Below are 12,299 nucleotides of genomic sequence, written 5' to 3' on the forward strand. Positions count from 1 at the left end.
TATATTCCCCTGAGACATTGCACAAAGTGGGTGGAAAAAATTAGATACTAAAATGAGTCCTAGATACTAAAAAAAGTCCTTCGAACTTGGGCACCAAATTAAAGTCAAGGTAAAATTCCAGCTCAGGCAGGGGTTCCAGTTAGTAAGTTCATTACAGACACTCAAATGACATAATACACAGTTTATAATTAACCCTTCGTTGTAAAGACTGATTATTTTCTTACCTTGTTCTTGATACTGCCTCTGACGTTTCCTCAAATCGTCACTAGAGGGCAGACAGGACACAGACCTGGCTTTAGTACATTCCTTGCTCTTCTACTTCTAAACACTATTCTAGCTGTGGTATTGAAAGCCCAGGACAGGGTCATCTTCTAATGCCATATCCCAGAACAATAACGTCCATTAACCTGACTAGCACTTAAGGAGGACGTCTTGCTTTTCCTCGTCGTCTTAAATTTCCAAAAGTACAACTACAAGGCTTCGCTACAGCTGTATGAACAAACACAGACACATCAGATAATACAAGTAGTTCATTTATTTACACATGTACACAAAAAAGGTGCACAAATACAGTGATACAAATTCTGCTAGGGCTCATAGATTGGCATGACTTCACAAGACCAATAGTGTGGTGCCCAAAATGCCCATGGGCTTCAGAGACCTGGGTGATGCTGATCACAGATTCAGGCCGGAGACATCCACCCTCTCTAGATGTAACGGGTACATTAGAAGGAAGTATATGAGCAAGGCCCATATGCATCAGACATCTCAATGCAAGGACACTGATCAAAGAGCAGCTCCCTCCAATCCACTGTTATTGATAAGGATGTCAAAGTGGCAAAACAAAAAGAGCGGCTCAGATCAGAACACTTTCCCTGAGAAGCTTGATGCATAGAACCCAGGATTAACTTTTGGGTACATCTGCTGAGCCACATCAGTGCTGGAACACTCTTTAAAGGAGACTCCCTTTTCACCCTTTCCACCCTGGGACTGCAGTGAAAAGCATCGGATCACTAAATGCAACCGCAGTTCGGAAGGGTCGGCTTACGTCAAACAAGCATATAGAAATCATCCAAGAAACACGTTCAAACAGCTAACAACTTGCATGTTACCTTTCCCTGCTCTTCTGAAACCTCAGATGTGCTCCCGTCAGGCCTTAAAACCAGGCGTTAGACTTTTACTTGGCAATCCTTCTGATGTCCAGCACTTCATTTCATTGGCATTGTGCAAAATAAGAAAACCCCTTGCTCCAGGACTGTTTGTGATTTGTGGCTAGTTCATAGTCTCTATTAGGTGAAAATGGAAACATTTACATGGATATATTACAATTTTCACAGCTTGGAAATAGAAAAAAAAAGAGATACAACAAGGGGGAGGCAGTAATATACAGCAGTTAAGAAAGCTAGATGGGTCTGGTGAGCTTCACAGGGTCCTGTGAAAAATATGATGCAGGAAAGGGTTAGTTTCATAACTGAAAAAGTGAGATTTTGGCCCCTTAGTGGTCTGTCCATACTAAAACACCAATGAGACCATGCAATAGGAACCCACTTTACACCACCCACCAGTTATATAAAGGGCTATCAAAATATAATAAAATAATAATTATAATTGGTCAAATAAAACCATAACAAGTCCAGATATGGATCCTGTTATAAAAAAAGGGAATTCGAAATGGGAAAGCTTAAAAAAAAACAACACATTACACCAAATGGAATCAATTAAACGAGTTAAATACATAAGCCTTGAAGGAAAAAAACCTTACAACACATTATGGACGGAAAAAGTCATGGAGTTGTACGGATGTACAGAGAGGGTACAAGCAAGAAGAGAAACACCAATGAAGAGGACACTGGAGTTTGGCTGGCTGATGCAGTCTCTGCTGGGTCAGTCTATAAACATCTCCTTTGATAGAAGTGATCTCACAATCCTCTGCTTGTGTGCACACATACAGTGTATATACCAGAGTGAAAATAGACAGAGTAAGAGACAGTACAAGAGAAAGCAGAGAGCAAGAAAGAGACCCTTAACAAAGAGGTCAAGTTGGTTTTGAACCATTTTGGTTATGTCGATTGAAGAGAGACTGATGGCCCTGCTTATTCACTGCTGAAGAGAAGAGCCGTCAATCAGCCATGTACAGGTGGGTTAGCCACTGAACTCCATATTGCTGAGTGGAGACTTCTAAGACAGACGTAGAGTGAATCTAAAACATGAACAACAGAATTCCAATCAATATTACATTTCTACAGAAACAGTGGCTTAACCAAAAAAAAAAAAGTAAAAATTACAAGCTTTTCAAACTCACCGGGTGCTGCTGCCGTCACACAAGCACATGGCGAGCAGCTACTTGCCGTGATGATCGAAGGGAATGCTATTCTGAGGTGAAGAAAGAGAACATTATAGTACCCTTTCTCATCCCATGACTGATTTATAGAACAGGGTTTTTTCAGAAAGGAGTTGTGCAATAGTGAGAAATATTCTGAATACATGAAAGTACGTCCAGGGTGTCTCAATTTACTCGTTTATGACAATGCATTATAACAAAATACATTAAATATGATCCAACAGTTCCTATACATGTAACAAGATGAATAACACCTGAAAGCAACATGAGCAGCATGAGTGAAGTTAACCTAAATATGCTAGAATATGAAACCAGGGGCCTCCAAATATCAAAACATTACAGTTATAAGGTTCAAGTCATTTCAAGTTATAACCTTTAAGACGGTGTCAGATGTTAGGTTGACTGAGTTTATTAGGCTTTATCTGCCTGCTAAAACCCTCAGAGAGGCTGTGTGCTTGGGCCAGGGCCTCCAGCAGATACTTTGGGGGCAGGGCTAGCCTGTACCTGTGAGGTGGACATGCGAGAAGTGTCTTGGCGGCCCGTCAGGTCCGAGGAGGACACGTTAACGGGAGCACCACGGTGAAGCCGCATGCTAACTTTTCGTTCCCGCTCCATGCCGGTTACAGGTCGCGGTGAGGATGTGTTTGCTGTGAAACCAGTGAACAGAATATTTAGATAGATATAAAAAAAATGCTTTGAATGCTTGATCTACATAAAAGAAATGCACTTGTGTGTGCTTGTTCACCTGTGTGTGAGGTTGGAGTAAGGGGTGTTGGGGGTGCACCATCCTGTGTGGCGCGGGGTCTGCCTGAGGCTGAAGGAAGGCCTCTGGGGGCAGGATTCCTGCTGTGCCTCAATCTATCCTCCCGGTCTCTCCTCTCTCTTTCAGCCTCCTCTGCTGCACGGTTAGCACCCTTAGTAAGAACGCCATGAAAGACAGACTTAGAAATGCAGCACAGGTGAGTGTAACATTTGAACCTTGTTTGGAAATGCTCTACTGCTCATTTCACTCTCTATGCAGCAGTGGCTCATTGACAGATTGCATAGGAATCACATGGGAAACAAGGAAAATGATTTCTACAAAATACTTACAAACTTGAGCATATTCCAATCGAACACATAGTCATATGAGAATCCCTGTCTGTGGAACAAATTCCTGAAGAGCTGCCTCAAGTACGAGTAGTCAGGCTTGTCATCAAATCGCAGTGAGCGGCAGAAGTTGAGGTATGTGGCAAATTCAGCTGGAGGGATGCAAACACACACAAGATCAACTTCACTTTCTAACACTTGAAGCAGCTTTTCACTTCTCAGGTATGAATGACACAGGATAAAGTCCAGTAGGGTAAATACATACATGGGTAGCCCTTGCAAAGAACTTCAATGGGAGTAGACATTTTCTTTTCACTGATGCGTTCATATTTCTGTCTCTTTGTAGCAGCCTTCAGACCCTGCCACGGCAGCGAGCCCAGGTTAAAATACATTAGCACATAGCCCAAAGACTCCAGGTCGTCACGCCGAGACTGCTCTGTGGCGACACACACACACACACACACACACACACACACACACACTACTGTAACAAGGCATGTTAAAGGAAAGAGCTCAGAGACCTCTGCTGCAATACGCATGAGCAAGCAGTCACGTCAAGGGAAGCCAGTGTTTGCACATGTGCACACAGAGCAATGCTCCCAATGAGATAAAAATACACACATAACCACTCAAGCATAGAGACAGCAATTCCATCTAGCCACATTCAAAGAAGATATAAAATCCTTACAGGAAAATAAGAACAGAAAGGTCAATTTGCTATTAATCACAGTAACTGATATTTATATGTAGTCTGTACAACAGTTATCTGAACGCCCAGTACTTACTTATATTGCAGGTGCAATAAGTAAAAGTACTAAGACACCTGCTGATTCATTGTTTCTTCAAAAAAACAAAACAAAAACATATGTCCACAAACATATGGACATTTGGCCAAACCTGTCATAATGAGTTTTGAATGCTATATTATCCCAGAAACAATAGTGATAACCAATAGTCACCAAGACATTTTATGCTACTAAAATAATAGCATAATAGTGCAATTTGACCTTGTAAATATTCAAACATTCAAAGAGAAAACATTTAAATAACCAGAATATAACACAAATTTAAACAGTTTTTAAACAAGGTTGCTATACCAGATTCTTTACGTTTTTGGAGTCTCTTCGTCAAGTAAAAGCAATGAGCAATATACTAAGGTTATGTCCATATATTGTACACTACGTCAGTAACAATCATCATGACCGGTCTGAAAATGTGCATGATTGTTTACCTATGCCCAGGTGAGTGTTGATGGAGGCGTAACGGGCAGTCCCTGTCAGGTTCTTGTTCTCTCTATACGGAATGTGCTGGTGTGTGCGGGCATCACGGTACTTCTTGGCCAGACCAAAATCAATGATATAGACTAGGTTGCCTTTCTTTCCCAGCCCCATCAAGAAGTTGTCAGGCTTCACGTCTCTGTGGATGAAGTTCTTGGAGTGGATGTACTCTATACGGCTAATCTGTAGGGAGGATTGGTAAACTTCCATCAAGACATGTTGAACCAAAATAGAGCCATACTGTCATGCAATACAAACTCTAACAAAACAGCAGGTCCAACAATTAAACCACAAAGACTTCATAAGCTTGATGGTTTGTACATTGATTTTTGAAACCTAAAATTGATAACCACATGGAAAATGTGCAATATTGATCAGCTGACTATAGCAGTTAGGTAAAAGATGTCAAGCTGCTTCTCAGGGTATAAGACCTTAAATTGCTATAAGGCTTAATAATACAGGTACCAATTGCTTCGAATTCGCTCTGTGCTCATTAAAAGAACAGTTGTAAATTATAATCAAGCAAACAATTTATTTCTCAACTTAAGTGTAGGGAGAAATTTTTGGGGGTTAAATTTTTTTTCTGCTGTTTTTGACTCACCATCTGGTCAGCTAACAGTAAGACAGTCTTAAGGCTGAATTTCCTAGAGCAGAAGTTGAAGAGGTCTTCCAGACTGGGTCCCAGAAGCTCCATCACCATCACATTGTAGTCCCCCTCTGCACCACACCACTTTATGGTTGGGATACCAACTGCAGTGTGACAGAAAAACATCACAACACAACCTTTAGTTTGGAAACTTGTCACCAAAAATTGTATCCAATGCAAACCCACCTAAACAAACAAGGCTATGTGCACTGCTTGGCAGATCCTCAGAGTAAACGCTTGTGTGACTGAAAGCTCTTCTAATAACTTATTTAATTATAGAAATTCTTTACATCACCTCCTCCCTGCATCATCTTGTAGATCTTGCTTTCTATGTGAAGCTGAGGATGCTTTGTCTTCACACATTCCAGCTTGATGGCTACTTCCTCTCCAACAGAAATGTCCGTGCCTGAGGTAGGAGAAGAGAATGAACAAAGAAAGGAGAAAAAAAAGAAACTCATTAGGACACTGAAAGAGGTCACTGAATGCCTGTATCTCCAGCGAGCAAGTCAAGAGATTCCACTTGGATGACTGAAAAGTTGGAACAGTGACCTAATAGCGCAGTGGACCACACTGTGACAGCACTTTGTAGGAAGTATTGCACTGGACAGTGGCCAAGTTAGGGCCCTCTGATTTCTGTGTCAGACAGAGATTTCTGCATCATGGATGGAATTACAGAATAGAGACAGATTTCGAGACTTGGGCAAGATTACTAAAGCTCAAAACATGTGGTTTTGTGTCATTTGTGCTTAATTCACCCAGAGGTTCAGATAAGTTTTATTAAACTATTTTTTTCATTAATCCTGCCTTGCTTTTCTATACATCATAGCATCCAGCCCTCGCATGTCTGGAAAAGCTTGTTATAACTGACATGTTTCTCTGAGTAAACCGCAAATCTCACACTTCAAGAGCAGCACTATCAAACATCAGTTGACAGGATTTTACTTCATACACTCTTGACAAGCTGTTGTTAATTCTGCTAGTGTGGCTTTATGTTGATTTTCTTTCCTTCATTATGCAAAAGTGTGCTAATAGCATCTGGTTTAGCCTTATACATATGTAAGCAATTAAGTGTAATAAATAAGAAAAAAACAGAAATATGCAACAAAACATTTCCGACAGATCCTGTCTCAAACTGTCTTTTACCTGGGCAGTACAGAAAACATCTCCAAACACATTAAAATGGATGTTTTTGGTGATACACAACCAATAAATATAGCTGATGGATCATTGAGGTTACATCACCCTATTTACGTTACATGAAATTCCAGTCATATACTTCTCTAAATTAACCATAACTACACATAAGAATAACAGAATAGCAAATATTTGAGATTTGAGCCATTCAGAATTCACCCTGTGAAAATCAACTGCTTGTAAAGGTCAATGAGGAACTAGGTCTCCTACTTCTGTTGCCCGAAACTCAAAATACCTGTTACTCAGGTTTGTAATTGAAAGTAGGAGTTTCAAACACAAACAAGCACCTGGGATCCTGCTCTGTACCTGGGTAAACAAGTTCTTACCTAATCGGCTCCTACCCTGACTAGAAGCTGTATGTGCATATATATGTAAGTGCAGGTATTCTCTTCTTTGGTCAACATTGTTGAGCCAGTGAGCAGGTGGGGGGCCCATCCCCTTTCTAAAAGCTATGTAAACAGAACAGTGCTATCTGGCTGCAGTACAGCTCCAGAGGCACTGTAAAGACAACCAATAAAAGACATACCCTGTTACATAAGGAGATATAAAACGCTCTATAGCTCCTGAACTTGCTTCCATATGGTACAACTCAACAGACATAAATTGCTGTCAAGGATTTAAGTGTGATGTATTGATCACTTTAAACTAACAAACAAGGAGTATAATAATTTGCCTAAAATCTAATTACACTGTTGCAGAAGATGTAAAGAGGCGCTACGCCCACCGGAGCCTATAACATGCGATGCTCGTACTGATTGTCACTGAATAGGCACTTCACAGCATAAAACTAACACCTCCCGAATACAGTAGGGTTACATAAGTTAGCAGCATGTTAAAGCAGTGGCGCGAGGGAGCAGGAAATTCTGGATGAGAAAAGGCACACAGGAATCATTCTCTGGGTGAGTCACACACCTGAGGCCTCCCCCAGTGACACGCGTGAGGCATACTGGGAAACCCGACTGGCGAGGGAGCTAACGCAAAGAGGGAGCGGCATGGACATGGAAAATGCAGAGGAAAAGGCTTCTAAGAAAGATTGCTCAACAGTGGCAGCGTGGACAGGAATTGTGGATCATGCTTGGCACTTTTTAATTTTGTCATTTTGACAAATGACAGCTCCACAAATTCAATCAGACTAGTTGAGATGAGCTAGTATATAGATTATGACTGTTTTTTAGTACAAAATATCCTCTTGGCATCGATAAAGTGCCGAATGAGGCGCCGGGGCGAACTGCACAAGTGTGGTTACAAAACTATAATGCCTAAGGGGGAAAGAAGTCTGAAAGAGCAACACACCCACTCCCATTTCACACACACCCCATTCAACATCTGCAAAGATCTGGAACTGAACAGAGGGTGTGGCAGTGCTGATCAGGGATCAGTTTCCACCCTCTGTATCCCAATCAACATAACAAGAGTACACTGATGTTTTCTGCATATTAGTTCTGATCTAAAACATGTTAAGGAGACTGTGAAAGTTCTGTCCCAAGAATCACCAACAATAAAAGAGGTGCCAACAACTTATTCACACCACATGTTCTTCTTTGTTTTGCCTGGATCTGTAGTCACACTCGTGTCATGAAGCATATAAAAGCACAGAATCAGTGCAAAATACACACGGAGTAAAATAAAATTGACATAATTGCTTTTGAGTGATGTTCTACAAGCATTTTGGATGCGTGAAGAAGAGGTTTACCTTTTCTTTTCGCTGAATGATCACTAAAATAGGGCAATACAAAGGTGCCATACCATTCATCAAGTGTCAGGTTGGCAGGTGACGTTAAGGCTGACAATCACCATATTTAAACATCACTGAGAGCTTGTGGGACTAAGTAGAAATACATGGAGTAGAAATGTCTAACCAGCACTTTTTGTTAAGTAATTATATTACATTCTTTTTGCTTTTTAATAATTCTTGACTGTCAGTGTGTAATAATGCAATGATGTAAATGTGTACAACATAAGCCCACTATCAATTAATCAACAAAGCACTTAAGTGTAAATCATTAATATATAATCTATTAGTTAGCAATATTAAATGCCAAGCACTGACATAAAATGACTCAACATGTTTCTAGAGCCCCGTGCCAATGGCTTAAGGCTTAATGGATTGATAAAATTAATAAAATGTAACGATTACAAAAACCAAAGGTCTCCTGACTAGAGAAAGGGTGGTAAAAAAAAACCTGTCACATACTAAGATTAAACCAATATTAACATTATAAATTAATGTTATAATACATACTAATTTACACCTAATTTAAAGTGCACTGCTTTAAGCTGTCCACCCAATAACTAGTTCACCCTTCTGCACACCAGGTTTCATAAGTAGCAACATGAAGTAGCTTAAAGATGCCAATACAAACTAGAGAAAAACATGTTACTTGCCATTTTAATCTTTTACCAGCCATTATGCAAAATATCCATTCTATACATATTACACATATGAACACACACATTATACACATTTAGAAGTTTCAGTAAAGCAGTTTTACAACCTAATAATTTTAAGATTCCAGAGAAATTGAAGGAAGAGCAAGCCATCCAAAGGGAAAATAAACTATAAATATACAGATTACAGGCCAATACTCTGTAGATAATATGTACTGTCTACCCAAATCCACAGCCCAGCACCACCACATTGCCATTTATAGTAAGATGACATGCATATGATTACAACTGTTGCTGGCACCAGACCCCCCCCCCCCCATGTCAATGTAAGCAAATCAGCTGAGCTGACATCACCTACTGGTGTGGCCATCTGATTTCTCCTGAAACCTGTCTAGACATGTAAAGCTCACTACACTGTAAAGGATTGGTTGGTTAGAAAGCTTGGCTAGGTCAGTACACACCAAAATGAAAGACTTAACTTGTGGGTTGAACAAAATCCAGCACCAAATATGTTAGTCAATACAGTCATTTCAGATGGCAGAGGTTTACACAAGATGTGGCTTAAGCAAACAGGCTAATGTGAAGAAACACATAGCTAGCTATCCCATTTGACACATTTGGAAGACTGTCACTTCGACAAGTAAGAGACTGAGGTGTAACTTGGCTGGCTACCTACTTTCTCTCTCTCTTAACTAGTGTATAGAAAAACAACTGAGGCCAAACTGGTGGGTTTCAGTCAAGACATTTAAACCTAAAACGACATCCTTTTAACGCTGTCATGACATTTCGACATAGCTAGCTAGGTGTCAATACCATGTTTGGATAAACATCATGTCATGTCACGTCTTGCTAGCTAGGTTCCCCAACTTTTCAGAGGGAAAACAACCTGAAGAAGGTACAAAAAGGCTAGTTTAGGTTGTGGCAAAACATTTTAATACTGCTAGCTAGGTTGGGACCAACATCTAGATGTATAGCTTGCTAGCACAGGTTAGCACAGAGACATCCGTTTCAAAGATTAGCATTTTTGTCGTCCTTAACATGGTTAAAGCCAGCTAGGTACATTGGTAAACTAGATATGTATCATTTATACTCACCCAAATAAATGTCACCAAAAGATCCACTTCCAATTTTCCTGCCCAGTCTGTATCGGTTTCCCACTCGGAGCTCCATTTCTGTGATGAGACCTACCCACTAGCTCGCAGTACAGCAAATTCAATTACTTACAAATCGACACTCAGGTGTGAAAACTTGCCCCTATATGAAACCAAACCAGTTTGCTTAACCAGAAGCTTTCTACGACCTTTTTCACTTTACGCTACTCCTACCCCCCCAAATCCCTGAGGAAAATTCGGATCCTTCCGGCGGAGTTCAGATTTCACCATTCCTTTTCTAATGTACCCGTGACTAAAATGCCACAATATTAGCCTTGAATTAAAGCATAGAGTCTGTATATTATGCTCTTGTAGGTTTGATGGTCATTTTGTCCTCCTTTCATGAAGATGGGAGTGGATTTTGTGACTCGACCCCCTCTCTCCGCCGCTGACTCCCAGCTGTCACAGGCCCTCTACCTTCAGAGTATAGCAGGGACGTAACGCTGTGACATCACTTCCCCTAGCAACGCTCCGTCAGTTTATGGGAAGGACTGTAGTTTAAAAACAACAGTAATTTAATCGCTCACGTTTGACCGACGGTTTTACTGTTTATCAAACTGCATTGACTGTTCACACGACATAACACGACAACACACACTGATGAGACAACCATTACAGAATTCGGTACTGAATCTTCCCGGTACAGGAAGATTTAACAACATGCTACTGCTGGATAACATGGATGCACTGGTCGACACGTTGTATAGACTAACTAATATTAAGGTGTTTATCTTATTAATTATTGTTATGTGCTTGTTTAAAAATTTCAAGTAAAAGCGAAGTTACAAGAAGTCCATAAAGGCCTATGTGAAACCGATGTGAATTAATACGTAAGAAATAATAAACAAATATGAAATAATACCATTAATGTATTAGTATTTATTATTATTATTGTGAATAATAATAGTATTATTATTAGCAATATTATTATGCGTAATAATAATTTGTATTATTTTTGTTGCTATTTATTTTTTGTTTTTTATGTCATATGTCGTCCAGACATATGTAAACTATATGCATATTTCCCATCGTTAGCCATCATCAAACTCTAAAGCAAACCATTCTTCAACCATTCTTTAAGATGTATTGTCGTATTTGTAGATTACATTAATGTCATTAAAATTTTAGGAACTGTCAAATAAACGGGGAAGTTAAAGCAGACCGATATTAAGGTGTAAAAGCTGTCAGGATAAACATGTGCAGTAATGAGAGGGTATTCTGTAATATTTTAAAACGCACTGAACATTAACGCTCACTCAGTGTAGATACAGTTATAAATACGTCATCAAAACATTGTACAGCAAACCTGTACAGGAAGTCTCCACCCTCCGAGGCCGGGACATGCCCACGAGCTCGCTGATTGGTTGAGAATATTTCGGATTGTTCTCTCAGCAGCCAATAGCGAGACGGGCACATGGTTGTGGGTTTTTCTACGATTGCGTAACAGGGCATGCACGTGCTGTCCAGCGCGGATGAGCAGCAGGCCTCTCACTGCAGCTACAGCGACTCCCCACAACACTGTGCTGAGCTGCCATCCACACAGACAGTGTTTGGTGTAGTGACACAAATGGTTTAAAAGTACACTGTCTCAGCAGTAAGTATACTGTTTGACAGTAATGCACCTTAGAAATAAGAATACAAGTAAAACAGAAATAATAATAATAAGAAAAAGATCCTTTGGGTGCAGAACAGATTTGAGGTAGGGCGTATGTACACTTTATAGGCTGTGTGAACACTTTCTGATCCAAAATATTGTATTATTAAATGTAAAATATTGTAGCATTGATTAAAAAATCCATAATAACCGTGTTTTGTACGTACACAAGCCTTGCCCAAGGACTATTATTGATATTGTGTGGTGGACAATTCCAAAGACCTGTGACTAACATGGGCCCTGAAAAATAATTTAGTAATTGGCAGAATTGGCCCAGTGTTATGTATTTTAATGGGACCCAAAATGCCTGACAGTGCCCCTGTATATATTCGTTAGCTTTATAAACAGGACAGGTTGTATTTTTTTATTGGAGCCAGTATTCTGTGCTGGGGCTCCATCTCCCTTCACCGAACACCCCTCCACATGATGATGATGATGATGCCCGAGGCAGAGCACTATGTGTATACCAGAGCGATGAAACTGGAGTCCACTTAACACCTGCACACTCAGGATTTAACCGAACTACATTTTTCTGTATCCGTCCCTTGATTTGTACTCT

At 40.2% G+C, this 12,299-nt stretch overlaps 1 protein-coding gene across 1 annotated transcript; it reads right to left on the bottom strand.

Annotated features, from left to right (window-relative positions):
- Window positions 1–517: 517 nt before the first annotated feature.
- Window positions 518–10,521, bottom strand: csnk1db (casein kinase 1, delta b). Its single transcript, XM_072667141.1, has 10 exons — window positions 10,030–10,521; window positions 5,649–5,759; window positions 5,309–5,457; window positions 4,662–4,890; window positions 3,696–3,866; window positions 3,434–3,582; window positions 3,087–3,255; window positions 2,846–2,988; window positions 2,303–2,373; window positions 518–2,200 (listed from the first exon to the last, which is right to left on the bottom strand). Exons 1-9 carry the CDS (start codon window positions 10,103–10,105, stop codon window positions 2,341–2,343), a joined length of 1,230 nt encoding a protein of 409 aa, XP_072523242.1. The 5' UTR covers window positions 10,106–10,521; the 3' UTR covers window positions 518–2,200; window positions 2,303–2,340.
- Window positions 10,522–12,299: the final 1,778 nt, after the last annotated feature.

This window comes from Salminus brasiliensis, chromosome 22 (genome assembly GCF_030463535.1).
Source record: "Salminus brasiliensis chromosome 22, fSalBra1.hap2, whole genome shotgun sequence".
Taxonomy (NCBI): Eukaryota; Metazoa; Chordata; class Actinopteri; order Characiformes; family Bryconidae; genus Salminus; species Salminus brasiliensis.

Bases quoted from the DNA above. Each gene is read 5' to 3' on its own strand.
- csnk1db (XM_072667141.1), bottom strand. From the start codon at position 10,105: ATGGAGCTCCGAGTGGGAAACCGATACAGACTGGGCAGGAAAATTGGA. The intron at 5,760-10,029 runs GTGAGTATAAAT...CTCCTACCTCAG, and splicing joins TTTTGGTGACATTTATTTGG to GCACGGACATTTCTGTTGGA. The intron at 3,256-3,433 runs GTAAGTATTTTG...GTTCTTACTAAG, and splicing joins ATTGGAATATGCTCAAGTTT to GGTGCTAACCGTGCAGCAGA.